Source organism: Panulirus ornatus, chromosome 59, assembly GCF_036320965.1.
Source record: "Panulirus ornatus isolate Po-2019 chromosome 59, ASM3632096v1, whole genome shotgun sequence".
Taxonomy (NCBI): domain Eukaryota; kingdom Metazoa; phylum Arthropoda; class Malacostraca; order Decapoda; family Palinuridae; genus Panulirus; species Panulirus ornatus.
In genome coordinates this window covers 11,208,276-11,225,913 of record NC_092282.1, presented here as the reverse complement: position 1 = coordinate 11,225,913, position 17,638 = coordinate 11,208,276, and the positions used below count along the sequence as shown (strand labels likewise).

Here is a 17,638-nt window from a genome sequence, read left to right as displayed (position 1 = left end):
ACTTTATCAATCAAACTTCAACTACTGTAGTAATGGGATATGAATTTGCATGATTTAGATTTTAGCTTAATAGTTAATGTGAAACAATAACACAGGAGTGAAATCGCAGGGTAAGTGATAAGGTCTTGGGAGATATGAGTGTTGTTTGCATAAGGCTCTCGAATGTAAATTGTTGGAGCAGAATACGCATCGCGTGCGGTTGCCATACCTGATAACTTGCCAGTGATTTTCTTCCATCGAAACTTGGCAATTTTTTTTTTTTTTTTGTACCAAAGCGAGACAGATGCATTTGTTGGTAATTAGGAAATACTTATTATACTCTGGTTTCGTCCACATATCGTTCGTATAAGACAAAAATAGAGGAATGCACTTTACCGCTTAACATTCAGCAACACAAAGTTAATGACATTTGTTTTGTTACATTATGGGTGTGTTGGGATTATGTGCATTCCCTTTGATATCTAAGGCTGTTAGTGTGTATAGGTGTTATTTGTTGCACTGGAGGGTAATTACCGTGTAATTATTAGGCTAAAATCCAAAGTTTCTCTATGCTCGCCTGTTCCTGTGTGCCGTCAAACATCACAGCGTTAAGAGAGTATTTGGATTATCTTATATGAAAAGCAGCGATGTTCAGTAATAGTATTTTTAGGTTGAATTTCACTAGTACTAAATAGATACTTTTGAATTAAATTTTTCCAAATAGACTGTGTTTCATTTGATGTTTAGAAGGGTGTGTGGACTGTATTTGTGTACATTCATATCGCCCAAGGTCAATTGTGTTGCACTCTGAGTTTCTCCTGGTCAGCTGCGCCCACGTCCACTTACACTTGTCATCCCCTTTTTTATGATTAAGCATATTACATGTATAGCGACTTTCTCCTCCGTGTCCAAGTTGGGAGCCATACTGGTTTGTTTGGACCAAGAAACCATTCGACAACTCAGCGGTTTTGCTTGCGTGAGTTCGGCGTGTTCAGCCGACATTGAGTCACCAAAAACAAAGTCCCGGGAGATAATTCTCGAGAAAAAAAAAAAAGTATGTGTGTGGCACCGCCTTTAAGTTTAGGTTAGAGGAAATGTGGAGGAAAGCTGCGTCAAGCAACGTTACTTAGACCAACCCAAGAGTACTTCAGTATCAGATGCGCCCATCAGGATTTGATTGATATTCCCAAGGACAGAAACCAGTTGATGTATATTTTTATCACGTTGTTGCACGCGTGAATAACTTGACACATTTACCTTCATTTATGTTACTCTAATACACAGCACATTTTTTTTTATTATTTCATGGAATATTTCCAAAGAAAATTACGATTAGTGTTCCTCCTTGCAGCAAGTGAGGAAGTATGGCCACCAAGGAAAAGTGTGAGTGGCTCAGGCCCGCCTCCAAGGCTGAAGTGATTTACGACGTGGCTCAAAAAAAGAACATGTTATTGACATCTTACTTGGTGACCCTAAGTAGCGCAGCACCCCTGCAGGAGGACCACGTCAGGAAGGCTCTCGTACACCTCTATAGGTCTGTAACCCCTTCTCACACCCTGGTGTAGAATCATAACTCCTCACATATCCCTGTCAGCTAGTACTCCATCCCCTCTTCCACTCACACATGTACTACCTCTATCAGGATATTCCAAATGAGATCAGTCAGTTCCTTGACGCTGTTTAAGTGATCAACATGTTGCCTTCGCCTGATGATTGTGGTCATTTGGATTGGGTGACTAGATTTGCTAGATGTTACAAGTGTCATTGATTGGTAACCTGTTCTTGCATCTCGTTACTCTTACCCATACCATTAACTTTCTTATTTTTACTTTTTACTTTTTTTTTTTTTTTTTGGCTTATAAATCAAGTGTAATTTACTTGCTGACATTTCGAGAGATTTCCTAGCCAGCCGTTTACATGTTTGTTTTGAATGCTAAAGCGGATGCACGCCCAATCCGGTCAAAGTTGTGACTGGATGCATCCAGGGACGACCTGTTCATACTGAAGGGAAGGTTATCGAGACGCAAGAGCAATGAAAATATCAATCAAATTCCACGCTTGACAACTCTGTCTTTAAGTGTGTGATAAGAACATACACACGCATCTGTAGGTTTGTAACACACACACACACACACACATGGACAACAGACAAACAAACAGAGGCTTCAGCAGCAACTCCCAATACTGCCTTGATTTGCGAAGATTTGGAGAGTTTTAGTGTGTGTGTGTGTGTGTGTGTGTCTGTCTGTCTGCCTGTAGGGGGTGGGGGATAAAAACTGCACCCTCCCCTGTATAACCTTATCTCTCTCCAACCACCCTGTTTGGAAAGGGACCGCTTGAATGAAACATTTCTTTCATGTATCCTCCCTCTTCCAATCGAATGTTCATGAGTAGTGCCAAAAGCAGCGAACCAAAAAAAAAAAAATTAAAAGATTTGTTCTATTCTGAACATATTGCTATTCTCAGTAATAGGGGATACAGATTCAAATCTTTTGTTATTCGTAGTAAGAGGGGATACAAATTAAGACCTTCCGTATTTCGTAGTAAGAGTGGGGGTACAAAGTAAGACCTTGTGTTATGGATGTACCCGGCCAATAAAGGCCATAAACGAAGGCATGGAGAATTTAGGCCAGCCAGTCAGTCATGGCAAGGGAATGCTTCTATTATAACACTCACACCGCATTGCCAAAGAAGACAAGAAGTTCTTAAGTTGAATTTTGAAATGAATTCAAGTTAGGGAAGGTGTAACGATTATAGTTATATCTTGATGCTTATCAATGCGATAAGGGAATTAGATCTACGTGGGTCTTACGAGGATCAGAGGGTAAATGAATACAGAAATAAGAGAAATGAAATGAGACTGCAAGGCTGGAAAAATTAATGGAAATTCCTGAGAAATAGGATGAGATGTTGTTACTACAGTTTGAAGAGGAGTGCCCAAAAGTAAAAAGAAAAAAAAGATGGGTCTTTTCTAGATGTCCTGCAGACTGTTCGAGAAGTGATGCCCATAGTGCAGAAACTGTTAAAAATAGTGGCCAGGGAAAGGGGAGGTGGAACTGGGGCATATCTAAAACTCAAGAGCATGACTGATGCAGTGGACGAGTCTTGGGGACATCGAAACTGAGGGACATGGGAAATTGATCGCTGCAAAGAGCATTGTCAGAGCCGGAACAACGGTGGAAATTTATGGTCTGGTGAATGAAAAGTTTTAGAAAAGTGCAAAGCATACAGAATCAGAGCTCGTTGATAAATGGGAAATTTTAGAGGAAGCCAAAACATAGAAGCTAACGAATCGACATTAAAGGACTAGGAAGAAACGTACGAGGCACCAGAACTGAAAAGCCAAGTATAGTATACAGGAGGGTGAGACAAATTACTGACGATTTTTTTTTTTTTCTTCTTAATTGGAAGAGGATCGCCTTCCGGGAAAAGAGGATAGGGTAAAGAAAGAAGAAATGCTGATTAAAGGAGGCTAGTACTAGAAGCAATGAAAATGCCCGATTCAGTTCGTGTTATATAAACAAAAGTGGATGTATTGTGGACGTAAGGGGATATGTAGTAATGGTTACATTCGATGTGGTGGGAGGCACTGAGGGTAAGCTAAGAAACGTAAACACTGAATTGAATTCAGCAAAGTATTCATCAGGCGTGATAGATAAGAAGAGGAGAGGGAGAAAGGATTAAAAAAAAAAAAAAGTCAGAAGGCAAAAGACGGGATTCACCAAATGAAGCAGGGGAACAGAACAGCCTCGCCACCATCGCAAGACGGTCTGCAGTGACACCCTTTAGACTCACCAGATTGCAGGTCATGTATACCAGTACAGATGGTCTTGTAGCTAGTGGTAAAGAGCTGAAAATTCAAGGATCGAACTGCGGCAAATGCACTTGACACGCTTGCTGTTGTGGAGACAAAACATAGTGCTGACTTAAGATCTCACTTCTGTCCAAGAAAACATGATTGCAAGGGTGCAAATTATAGACAAAGGAGGATTGTGATGGTCCACTCAGATAATACATGATGGGAAGAGTAACCGAAGGAGAGCAGTGCACAGTGGTCCATAAAAAAATCCACCAAAGAATTATATTACGTAAGAGCAGTATACAATGAAAATATTAAAGGAACAATCAGAATGGCACATGAAGCAGTAAAAGAACCACTTCTCATGAGAAAATCAACGGCAGTCCTATCCACTTTAGCCATTTTACCACATCTCACCTAAGCGAGGCTTTCACCACCTCTCGTTTACCAAATTCACCATGACTCATTCTCACCGCAAATGATCTCGTTCCAATCATCTCACGTCCGCCATCCTGTCATCGAAGACAGTAGTCATTCATAATGCTTCATTTCTTCTTCTTGGCTTGAATGTGAATGGTAACTAAATGGTCGTCCAGTTATACTGCGAGACGATGTAAACACGCATGAATACGGAAGGTAGGCGGAAACTTGGAAGACAAATAGCTATAGTATGATATGAATCTTTGTATATTGATATTAAAAGATAGCCTTCAGTTATATTACTTTTTGGGTAGTAACAAGAATGAATTATATGATGGTAAACATTTAAGTAACTGAATTTCTTACAGAAATCGTGATTGACTAAAGCTTCATATATATATATATATATATATATATATATATATATATATATATATATATATATATATATATATATATATGTATGTATGTATATATATATAATTTCCTGGCAGGAAGGTACCCACTCTGAGGATGTGTTTTCGTCTACGGGAAGGTACCATCTGGGCTTGTGAGGTGGACTGCGAGATCGATTTTCAGGTAGGACGGTAACGCTTGCTTTGTGATTATTCCGACTATATTAAAAAGAAATACAAAAATGAGGTGCTTGGTTCAGTACATTGTCAGATTAAAAAATGACATATCTCTAGGTAATCGAGGCCACTGATCCGCTGAAGGTGATGGAAGATATGCTGGGCAAAGGATTTAACTCGTCTAAAGGTCCTTTGTGGAGGGCTAGGCTGGTACGAGCAAGGGAAGGCATTCAGTGCCCCATGCCGGAACTCCAGGCTGCCTTCCCTTACACCCGCAGCCTCGTTCTCGCAAACCATCATGGCATCGCTGATGGCACGTCCAACTTGAAAATTGTTGACTTATTCCTACAAATTTTGGACGACGTCATTGAAGGGAAGACTGTTAATGACGAGGAACAGCTGGGTGAAAGCGAGGCTGGAGTGGAAACGGAAAAATTACTGTCGGCAGTAGAAGCTGAGCTAGAACAAGACCCCGAGTACCTCCAGTCCCTTCTGAATGAAGCGAGAAATGAAAATAAGGAGCCAATACTGACAGTTCAAGCTTACCCTCCACCAGAGGGGGTTGAAGTGAAGACCAAGGTGATGATCAAGGACTTGGACAAGAACACGACCAAAGATTTTTTGAAGAGATGTAAAGATGAAGGAGTGACGGTTCACAGTGGCTTTACGGCTCTTCTCAACGGTTCTATTGTAGATATATTAGAGGAGACCGGCATGAAGCAGGAAGCTTATCACATCAAGGAACTGCACACAGTAAACATGCGTCGGTATTGGCCTGGGGACACCTCACGGGCCCTTGGCTGTCATATCTCTTTGCTCGCTAATCATGACAAGATCGCTGCAAGTTGGCGGGACAATTTTTGGGAATACGCCAGAACTGTCCACCAGAGCCTTCACAAGAGCATCAAAGAAAAGGCTCCGATAGAAGAGCTTCACATTTTGTGGAAGCTCATAGGCGATGCTCCTGAAGAAGCATTTTCTGGGGAACTAATACCTGAACACGAGTATGTAACTGCTAACTTGAGGAACGCTGACTGGTTGGTGCCGACTGATGGGAAACACGTGAGGCTGACGCACTTGGTGCGAGCTACAAGTATCTGGAAAGATTGTTGGTTGCACATGTTCCATACTTTCCGTGGCCGCTTCCTCTACTGCCTGTGTTACTCTGCTCACATCGTCGCTGAGGAAACTGCTAGTCACTTTTTGGACCAGATATTTAAAAACCTAAAGTCTGTGATATGAGTGAAAAGTTCTTTATATGGTACAGATTATTGACATATGGCAACCAATCAAATTTTGCGGTCATGGATTGTACGTATCTTTTGGAATGTCATGTTGATGTTGAAAAGAAGTCTGGCATACTTATTTGTTTCATTCACCTTTTTAGGTCAGTCCTATTGCTGAATAAAGGCAAGATGACGATATTTATAAGGATTGTTATATAGGTAGCTAAGGTTACTGAGACCCTTATGCTGGGGTAAAAATGCTTGTGGAAAAATCAAGTCGGGCAGAACGTGGCACCGCCATAAAATTCCAACAATTTAAGCAAGGCCCAAGGGGCCGGAGTTCACTATAACCCACATCCATAGATTCTGTACATACAAGGTGGGCAGTGGCCCACTTAGGTGCGGGTGTAGGGGATGGCGACACCCCTTGCATAACAAGCGGCGAGTCACCGTGACAACGTCACCTGACTCACCTCCTCCTCCTCCCCCCGGCAAGACTGACGTAGCACACATTACCATGACTAGACGACTCTGGCGAGCCCTTTTTTCATAGTGGAATACCACAGTTGTGCTTTTGGATGTATACCATAACAGACGGTCCTTATTGTCTCCATAGATTTTTCTATTCAACCGTAGATGTTGTGGCCGCTGTACCGCCATCACTGAGTCACAGTATATAAACTTTCTGAATTCAAACGTTAGCAAGTCTGGCGCTTCACACAACAGCAAAGGAATCTAGCGGTAGGGACTGACCCACAATGCCTTCATTGTCATCCTCACGTTGTCGTACACTTTGATATTGTTTAACACTTCTCAGACGAACAGGAGAAACTAAAGTGGCTCCTGTGCACTTCTAGTACTTTGCTCGATGCGTCGACCCACAGCTACAACATGCCATTCGCATTAACGTAACCAGCCGATTTTTGTTTTTTTCCACAAGCACACAGCTCGAATCCCTTCAAGAACTGTAGATCTGCAAATCCAGTTGTCAGCAAATACACCAGGCGGTGTATTTTATTCTCTGATACATTCCAAATATTGAGTTGCGGTAAAGGAAAATGTACAATGACAATTAGTAGTTCTACCGTCTACTTGTTGCACATCACTCTGGAAATTGTCACGGTGTGAGGATATGCTTGACTCCAAATGATGTTCTATTTACTTTCAGATGAATTCCCTGTGATATTACTTGCCTTTTTTTTTTTTGGCTGAGACGGCACGGGCAAGCGAAGCCCTAATCGAGGCCATCTCATTGACGATATATATATATATATATATATATATATATATATATATATATATATATATATATATATACACACACACACACACACACACACTAACAAAGGGCATATGAAGGCGCACCTTCATAGAATATAGAAACTTCCAACAGCTTGAAATCCGTGCATGATGAGAAGGGCTAGGAGCAACATTTACCTTCAGACATGAAAAATATGTACCAATTACTGCCAGTTTACTGCTGTGAACTTGTTTCTACTTGAATCCATGTTGAACGGAATATGGGTCAAGCACGTTTCGTCTTTTTTGGTGGGAGAGTCACGCAAATACCCGTACTGGTATTTGTTTAGTGTCATGTATTTTTCCAAATTTGATACTTTAAAAGTACCGTAACATTGTATTATATACAAACTTGTTATTTCTATGGAAAATAACAAGTATACGATAAGAGTATAAACACAGTTTCAACGTACAGTAATATTAAAGGCTGCTTAGAAAGGCCCGATGTAATGGCAAAGCCTCCGCGACATGTGCTCTTCCGTGTCAGCTAGACGGTACGTGTTTTTCGAATCGTTTTTAGTTTAAAGAAAAATGAAAATAGAATAAAACTTACATCTCAGGTATATTGTATCTTAACTGTGCATGAAGGAATATATTCTCAGAAATGAATACTAGTTTTGCTGAAACGTGATGTATTTCAGTGTAGAATAGGGTAAGATACATGAAAACAAAGACTTTACCTATACTTCCTATGCTTAAGAGATGCTACGCGTTTTTCTTTTAAAATAATGTTACATTATTATTCTATTCACACTGTGCTTGATATAATACATCCACGGAAATGTAATATTTTTTCTGAAATTATGTAATTATTGCAGTGGAAAGTGGAATAAAATCATCATAAAAACAATCGACTTTCGCTTTCTTTCGTTGCTCGAAAAATTCTACCGTAATCGCTTTTAGTATGATTTTCAGCCAAAAATAGAGAAAACTTGTATTACAACAATATTTCATCCTAATTGACTTGAAGAAATACTTGAAAGGAAATATACAATATTTTTGCTGAAACTACCCGCATTTCAAAGTAAAGTGCCGTAGTAATAAATGGTAAACAATATGACTTCGACGCTTTGTGTTTCCAGCTCAGCGACCCCTTAGTTTATAGGACGTAGAGTGTTTTTTAGCGAGTATTTTCTGGAATGAGTTTTCTATGCGAAATATGGTGCTATATTACCCTAATTTGATGTTCTGTTACCCTCAAAAACTGAGGCATATCATAGATTAATGACTTCTTGGCCAAAAATCAAAGGTAGCCCTATATACGAGGTAGATTTATAAACGAGTATATACAGTATATATATTACGTTATCCTGAGACAAGTACCCATTTTATCGACCAACCCCTTGGGGTGGATGAACAGTTGGGTTGACTGTGGACTAACTGTCGCAACCAGGTTTCGAACGTAGGCGCTCGACCCGAGCGACTCGTGAATACTCAATAGCCTTCAAGCAACGCCATGGGAGAAATTCCAATTACCTCTCCAAAATACCCTAATCTCATTGTCATGAGTTTCACCTGTATTCTTTCCATAATGACTGCAGGTGGAAACACCTGTCGTGTGGTTCTGCTGGTCTCCAAGCCTAGTTCTCTGGTTTACGTTCAAGCCTGGTCGTATGATGTGAGAGAGACGCTTGAGCAAATTACGTACGCTGTGCTCCACCACGGCCCTGTTTGTCTTGTTGACGTAGCTGCACTGTACCTTAAGGACAACTGGACTGTGTGTGTTGTGGACTACAGTTTTCAGCGACGAGTACAATCTTTGTGTATCAAGATCAATTTCATCATCATTGACACAATATCTAACAATGTCTTTCCTCGTTGAAATGTGTACAATTTCGCCACACCAGATGATTATCCTGTTCCCAGTAATTAACAAAGTGTCTTATATTCTTTCTTTGCACCAGCGAAGATAATGAACCCAGAGTTGAAGATAAGAGATGGTATAGAGCGACGCAAGCTTCCAGAACTCGAAAGATTCAGTTATATAACCAAAGATAAAGAAATTCTCTACCTGGCAACATTTCCTATGTAACCTTGGCAGGCATTTACACCGACCAATCCTGAGCCCCTTATTTAGTACAGCACAAACCACCGTGTGATAAACCGTCTCCTCCTAAAGGCTGTTTGACTGTCTCTCCCAAAGATATCATCAAAACTTACCACCACTGGATCAGTTCAAGTGAGGTTACTTAACTCCGTCTTTGTTTTTGTCTATTATTTACAGATTCCGTTACTAAGCATTGCATTCTTGAACGAATATTGGAAAAAAAAAATAATATTTACTAGTTTTTACAGTATCTAGGAATATGAAGTACACTCTATTTAGCATTTCTGTTTGTAGATATATTTTGCATCAAAGAATAACACGGAATATTGGAAGTATAGCTGAGTTTAGGTGTTTTAGAGAACTGTTTACATCAGCCTCTCGTATGAACTGGTGTTCAGTAGAAAACCGTTGGTGGTTCTCCACCATCTTAGTCGACCAGAGGTTTTCGTCCAACGAAATTTGGCGTTGGCTTTGGTAACTAAAAGACGCAAAGGTTTTTGTAAGTATTCTTGATATTTTTAATTAACTTGGATTTCAATCTGGTGAAAACTATTTTTCATATGTGTTTAAGGAATGTAACTTATCATGTATATTACTTTTTAACGCCTTCAGTAAATCAACTAAAACATATAGTTCATAAAGAATCTGCATACCCACGGAATTATGTATCGATACAGCCTTTTAAATTTATGTATGCTGTATGCATTCACCATGTCCTCGGTCAGTCTATTCCAATCATCTTTATTTACAAGTTTTTATTCTCGTCTTGTCAGGCTGTTTGGTGCTGCAGCTGTTAATATGTTATGCAGGCTAGCTGTTCTACTATGCTTAGGAGGAAGTTGTCCAATTAAAAGTACCATTTATGTCGTGGGAGAGCTCTGAATATTCTTTGCACAATAAAAATATTTACATCATTCAAATAAGAATTAATCGTAGTTGTATAAGAAGAGACTTCATGTTGAATTATTTGTATTTTTACGAACTGTTCCTGCTGGTTTCGGTCCATTCCACAGCCACTCTTCCAGAGAGCAACTTCACTCAGCGATCCTCCAACATATCCCAGTTCATACTTACACTCCAGCGGGTTCCTGCATCGGTTCTAGATTTCCATATACATTTACGTAAATAGCAGTAGACTGTACTGATACGTAGATAGCATTAGACTGTACCGATACGTAAATAGCAGTAGACTGTGCTGATACGTAAATAGCATTAGACTGTACCGGTATGTAAATAGCAGTAGACTGTATCGATACGTAAATAGTACGAGACTGTACCGATACGTGAATAGCAGTAGACTGTACCCTACTATAGTTGAAGCCGAGTTAGAAATTATTCCGTTTGTGGTTGCTTGGAGTACAGGGGGAGGGGGGGTGACCAAGGACTGGAAGGTATAGGGGAAGCGATGGTGTTGGTGGGGAAAAAAATAGAAACGGGGGAAAGTTGAAGAGATGCAAAAAAACGGAGTCTTGGGCTCAACTCTGATGCTTTTTGTAACAGTAATTTGTAGTTAGTTGCTTTCTACTTAAAATTTGAGTAGTTTGGCGTTATACCTTTGTTTCAAAAATGAAAACGAATTGTGAATTCTGAAGGGTCGTAGCGGGTCTTAATGTTGCTACAAGACGTCCTCATTCATCTTTTTTTCTCTCTCTTTTTCATCTGGGAGGGGGGGGGGGGGGAGACAGGTCTTCATGTCACGTTCTTTTATTTTTAGTTTGTGAATGTGAATGTGAAGGCTCTAGTTGCTTACTTTTTCTCAGGTCTTTATGCCACATTCTTTTATTATTGGTAAATTCATATGAATTTGAAGGCTCTAGTTGCTTACTTTTTCTCAGCTGTATGATTTTTATTTAAAAATCTGACGGAGTGGTTTCGACCTTGTTTAGTTTTTAGGTTTGTTTTACTCATGGCCTTAATTAGGATTGGAGGATATTCCAATATGGGTTGGATTGGTGTTGGGTATGGACATTTCGTGATTGTGCAGCTAAAGTTTTGAAATAATCTTAGTCTCCAGAGTTTCTCATCGCAGCCGATATATATATTCAGCACTCCATTAGTTACCTTTGTGTACGACCAGGTCTTATGTGTTTTTGAAGATTGTCGTACATGTAGCTCAACACTGGCCTTGGCCATTGGCTACCACGTAAGATTGGTGTGCCTGACTCTGCCAGGCTGCCAGCTCGAGCTGTTCTCTCTCTCTCTCTCTCTCTCTCTCTCTCTCTCTCTCTCTCTCTCTCTCTCTCTCTCTCTCTCTCTCTCTCGTCGGAGCTGCCAGGAGTACAATGGTTTTGTTAAAATGATAACTAAATAGAACAAAAGATATCAGTTCCAAATTTTAATCATCATTAGCACAAAAAAAATCATAATGATTAGAAATCGCTTCCTGTGTTCGGGTTATGGTAACTAGGACATATTCATCCATTTCCGCTGTAGTACGTTCAACTAATGCAATAGCATTACTGAAGGAGAGACAGTAAAACCCAAGGGAAGTTTGAACAAAAAAAAAAAAATCGTCACAAGTCAGGGATATTAAGATGCTTTTATTTACATTTTGAAGGGGACAGTGGAGGAATAGGTGCTGTTAATTAGTTATATTTACACACACACACACACACACACACACAAAGCCTCCGCGACATGTGCTCTTCCGTGTCAGCTAGACGGTACGTGTTTTTCGAATCGTTTTTAGTTTAAAGAAAAATGAAAATAGAATAAAACTTACATCTCAGGTATATTGTATCTTAACTGTGCATGAAGGAATATATTTTCAGAAATGAATACTAGTTTTGCTGAAACGTGATGTATTTCAGTGTAGAATAGGGTAAGATACATGAAAACAAAGACTTTACCTATACTTCCTATGCTTAAGAGATGCTACGCGTTTTTCTTTTAGAATAATGTTACATTATTATTCTATTCACACTGTGCTTGATATAATACATTCACGGAAATGTAATATTTTTTCTGAAATTATGTAATTATTGCAGTGGAAAGTGGAATAAAATCATCATAAAAACAATCGACTTTCGCTTTCTTTCGTTGCTCGAAAAATTCTACCGTAATCGCTTTTAGTATGATTTTCAGCAAAAAATAGAGAAAACTTGTATTACAACAATATTTCATCCTAATTGACTTGAAGAAATACTTGAAAGGAAATATACAATATTTTTGCTGAAACTACCCGCATTTCAAAGTAAAGTGCCGTAGTAATAAATGGTAAACAATATGACTTCGACGCTTTGTGTTTCCAGCTCAGCGACCCCTTAGTTTATAGGACGTAGAGTGTTTTTTAGCGAGTATTTTCTGAAATGAGTTTTCTATGCGAAATATGGTGCTATATTACCCTAATTTGATGTTCTGTTACCCTCAAAAACTGAGGCATATCATAGATTAATGACTTCTTGGCCAAAAATCAAAGGGTAGCCCTATATACGAGGTAGATTTATAAACGAGTATATACAGTATATATATTACGTTATCCTGAGACAAGTACCCATTTTATCGACCAACCCCTTGGGGTGGATGAACAGTTGGGTTGACTGTGGACTAACTGTCGCAACCAGGTTTCGAACGTAGGCGCTCGACCCGAGCGACTCGTGAATACTCAATAGCCTTCAAGCAACGCCATGGGAGAAATTCCAATTACCTCTCCAAAATACCCTAATCTCATTGTCATGAGTTTCACCTGTATTCTTTCCATAATGACTGCAGGTGGAAACACCTGTCGTGTGGTTCTGCTGGTCTCCAAGCCTAGTTCTCTGGTTTACGTTCAAGCCTGGTCGTATGATGTGAGAGAGACGCTTGAGCAAATTACGTACGCTGTGCTCCACCACGGCCCTGTTTGTCTTGTTGACGTAGCTGCACTGTACCTTAAGGACAACTGGACTGTGTGTGTTGTGGACTACAGTTTTCAGCGACGAGTACAATCTTTGTGTATCAAGATCAATTTCATCATTGACAATATCTAACAATGTCTTTCCTCGTTGAAATGTGTACAATTTCGCCACACCAGATGATTATCCTGTTCCCAGTAATTAACAAAGTGTCTTATATTCTTTCTTTGCACCAGCGAAGATAATGAACCCAGAGTTGAAGATAAGAGATGGTATAGAGCGACGCAAGCTTCCAGAACTCGAAAGATTCAGTTATATAACCAAAGATAAAGAAATTCTCTACCTGGCAACATTTCCTATGTAACCTTGGCAGGCATTTACACCGACCAATCCTGAGCCCCTTATTTAGTACAGCACAAACCACCGTGTGATAAACCGTCTCCTCCTAAAGGCTGTTTGACTGTCTCTCCCAAAGATATCATCAAAACTTACCACCACTGGATCAGTTCAAGTGAGGTTACTTAACTCCGTCTTTGTTTTTGTCTATTATTTACAGATTCCGTTACTAAGCATTGCATTCTTGAACGAATATTGGAAAAAAAAAAATAATATTTACTAGTTTTTACAGTATCTAGGAATATGAAGTACACTCTATTTAGCATTTCTGTTTGTAGATATATTTTGCATCAAAGAATAACACGGAATATTGGAAGTATAGCTGAGTTTAGGTGTTTTAGAGAACTGTTTACATCAGCCTCTCGTATGAACTGGTGTTCAGTAGAAAACCGTTGGTGGTTCTCCACCATCTTAGTCGACCAGAGGTTTTCGTCCAACGAAATTTGGCGTTGGCTTTGGTAACTAAAAGACGCAAAGGTTTTTGTAAGTATTCTTGATATTTTTAATTAACTTGGATTTCAATCTGGTGAAAACTATTTTTCATATGTGTTTAAGGAATGTAACTTATCATGTATATTACTTTTTAACGCCTTCAGTAAATCAACTAAAACATATAGTTCATAAAGAATCTGCATACCCACGGAATTATGTATCGATACAGCCTTTTAAATTTATGTATGCTGTATGCATTCACCATGTCCTCGGTCAGTCTATTCCAATCATCTTTATTTACAAGTTTTTACTCTCGTCTTGTCAAGCTGTTTGTTGCTGCAGCTATGTTATGCAGGCTAGCTGTTCTACTACGCTGAGGAGGAAGTTTTCCAATTAAAAGTACCATTTATGTCGTGGGAGAGCTCTGAATATTCTTTGCACAATGAAAATATTTACATCATTTGAATAAGAATTAATCGTAGTTGTATAAGAAGAGATTTCATGTTGAATTATTTGTATTTTTACGAACTGTTCCTGCTGGTTTCGGTCCACTCCACAGCCACTCTTCCAGAGAGCAACTTTACTCAGCGATCCTCCAACATATCCCAGTTCATACTTACACTCCAGCAGGTTCCTGCTTCGGTTCTAGATTTCCATATACAATTACGTAAATAGCGGTAGACTGTACTGATATGTAGATAGCATTAGACTGTACCGATTCGTAAATAGCAGTAGACTGTACTGATACGTAAATAGCATTAGACTGTACCGATATGTAAATAGCAGTAGACTGTATCGATACGTAAATAGTACGAGACTGTACCGATACGTGAATAGCAGTAGACTGTACTCTACTATAGTTGAAGCCGAGTTAGAAATTATTCCGTTTGTGGTTGCTTGGAGTACAGGGGGAGGGGGGGTGACCAAGGACTGGAAGGTATAGGGGAAGCGATGGTGTTGGTGGGGAAAAAATTAGAAACGGGGGGAAAGTTGAAGAGATACAAAAAAACGGAGTCTTGGGCTCAACTCTGATGCTTTTTGTAACAGTAATTTGTAGTTAGTTGCTTTCTACTTAAAATTTGAGTAGTTTGGCGTTATACCTTTGTTTCAAAAATGAAAACGAATTGTGAATTCTGAAGGGTCGTAGCGGGTCTTAATGTTGCTACAAGACGTCCTCATTCATCTTTTTTTCTCTCTCTTTTTCATCTGGGAGGGGGGGGGGGGGGAGACAGGTCTTCATGTCACGTTCTTTTATTTTTAGTTTGTGAATGTGAATGTGAAGGCTCTAGTTGCTTACTTTTTCTCAGGTCTTTATGCCACATTCTTTTATTATTGGTAAATTCATATGAATTTGAAGGCTCTAGTTGCTTACTTTTTCTCAGCTGTATGATTTTTATTTAAAAATCTGACGGAGTGGTTTCGACCTTGTTTAGTTTTTAGGTTTGTTTTACTCATGGCCTTAATTAGGATTGGAGGATATTCCAATATGGGTTGGATTGGTGTTGGGTATGGACATTTCGTGATTGTGCAGCTAAAGTTTTGAAATAATCTTAGTCTCCAGAGTTTCTCATCGCAGCCGATATATATATTCAGCACTCCATTAGTTACCTTTGTGTACGACCAGGTCTTATGTGTTTTTGAAGATTGTCGTACATGTAGCTCAACACTGGCCTTGGCCATTGGCTACCACGTAAGATTGGTGTGCCTGACTCTGCCAGGCTGCCAGCTCGAGCTGTTCTCTCTCTCTCTCTCTCTCTCTCTCTCTCTCTCTCTCTCTCTCTCTCTCTCTCTCTCTCTCTCTCTCTCTCTCTCTCTCGTCGGAGCTGCCAGGAGTACAATGGTTTTGTTAAAATGATAACTAAATAGAACAAAAGATATCAGTTCCAAATTTTAATCATCATTAGCACAAAAAAAATCATAATGATTAGAAATCGCTTCCTGTGTTCGGGTTATGGTAACTAGGACATATTCATCCATTTCCGCTGTAGTACGTTCAACTAATGCAATAGCATTACTGAAGGAGAGACAGTAAAACCCAAGGGAAGTTTGAACAAAAAAAAAAAAAATCGTCACAAGTCAGGGATATTAAGATGCTTTTATTTACATTTTGAAGGGGACAGTGGAGGAATAGGTGCTGTTAATTAGTTATATTTACACACACACACACACACACACACACACACACACACACACATCTAAAGATTCGTTCCACACCGACTTCTTTGGGTTCTTAATTCAACTATAACACCTCTTACGCAACGACCCAAGGAGTATAGGCGATGGAGTTGTTATTACTTCCAAAGAAAGTATTAGAAACACACTTTACGTATGGACACAAGAATTTATTATTATTAGAAGTTTACAGCATTCCTAGGCCTCGGTCAGAGAGCCACCATGATCCCCAGAGTCAAGGAATTTTTATTAGGTTAATCTGTGATGGGACGGCAGTTTAATGGTCTCCAAAATTCCTTAAGTCAGGGGATTAAATTATCAGGTCGCCTCTGGCTGGACGGGAGACTTAATACTTACCCAAGAATCAGAGGATGTTGTCACCAGATTGGCCTGGGCGGGGAGGCAGACTTATGATTTCGTAAAGCCTAGTGAAGATTTATGGTGTTGGCGCGATAACATTCCCCTGAAGTAGCTGTATTAACGGATAAGGCTAGGCCTGTAGGGGGCTACGTCATTACCTTCATATATTGTCTGTCGGTTCACAGGAAGTTATCAATGACTTACTGCTTCCTGTTGCCGAGTTTCCTAAGGAAGTCAGGCAAATGCTGATGGACTGGAAAGACTCAACATACTCGCCTAACCCCTTGAGCACAATGATTTAACCCCCCTGAGCAGAATCGAAGCCCTTGATTTGAGCTTAAGGCTCGCCTGTTCTAAGAACTCAAGGGTTCGATTGCTCTGAATGCGCTTGCTTTAAGAGTTAAGGGATTAAGTGTACATTCCTTAATAAGTCTGCCTTAAAGTTACCCCACTTAAGAACTAAGGCTTTAATCTGCCCTAAAGTTGTTGTTTCTAGGAAGTACAAGATAACTACTGTGCCTTCGCTTAAGAGTTAAAAGCTTGAATTCGTTTTCCTTAAGAACTAAGACGTTAAATCTGCTCAAGGGAGTCCTTGGTCGCTCTTCAGCCTTCGAGAACTTTTTCTCCTGTTTCGCTCAGACCTTCTCCTGAAGGTTCACTTCTACATCTTTTCAGCTATGGCTGTAGTAGTCAGCAAGATCATCTCAATGTAAGACGGAGCGTTCCGTTCCTGGAGGATCGATGTTTCCAGTTTGCCTAACCTTGGTAGGTTCTTGTAATAACGCATTACTTAATATTCCGATCATGGGAATGTTATGCTTCATGACAGCGTCACTTTTCTTCAATTTATTTTCCCCTTGGAGTGAACAGAAAGTGACAAATTTGGCCCCGTCATGGTTGTCTTAATGCACTTGCTCACCATGGGGAATGTACATACCTACGCTATCTTACAAGTCAGGATTCATGCTTTTAGCCTTTCATCCCCGATAATAATGATGATAATAATTTTGTCGAAGTTTCAGCCAGTTCCTCATGCTACCCCGCTAAGCTGGGAAACCGAAAAGGTATGAGAATTATATTATTATTGTTATATTATTATTATT

General features: G+C 39.7%; 1 protein-coding gene across 10 annotated transcripts in view; it reads left to right on the top strand.

Annotated features, from left to right (window-relative positions):
- LOC139767326 (uncharacterized) overlaps positions 1 to 17,638 on the top strand; it is a 206,833-nt gene that overhangs the window by 185,994 nt on the left and 3,201 nt on the right. For 3 of the 10 annotated variants that reach the window (XM_071696628.1, XM_071696630.1, XM_071696629.1), the window contains exons 2-4: positions 1,331 to 1,513; positions 4,693 to 4,777; positions 4,888 to 6,132. The exons of 5 other annotated variants lie outside the window; for them this stretch is intronic. In XM_071696628.1, coding sequence (XP_071552729.1) covers positions 1,344 to 1,513; positions 4,693 to 4,777; positions 4,888 to 6,012 — 1,380 coding nt within the window. In that variant the 5' untranslated portion in view covers positions 1,331 to 1,343 and the 3' untranslated portion in view covers positions 6,013 to 6,132. Of the gene's footprint in view, positions 1 to 1,330; positions 1,514 to 4,692; positions 4,778 to 4,887; positions 6,133 to 13,553; positions 13,687 to 17,638 lie in introns of those variants that run through there. 2 more of the 10 variants (XM_071696622.1, XM_071696621.1) reach the window with 2 other exon arrangements.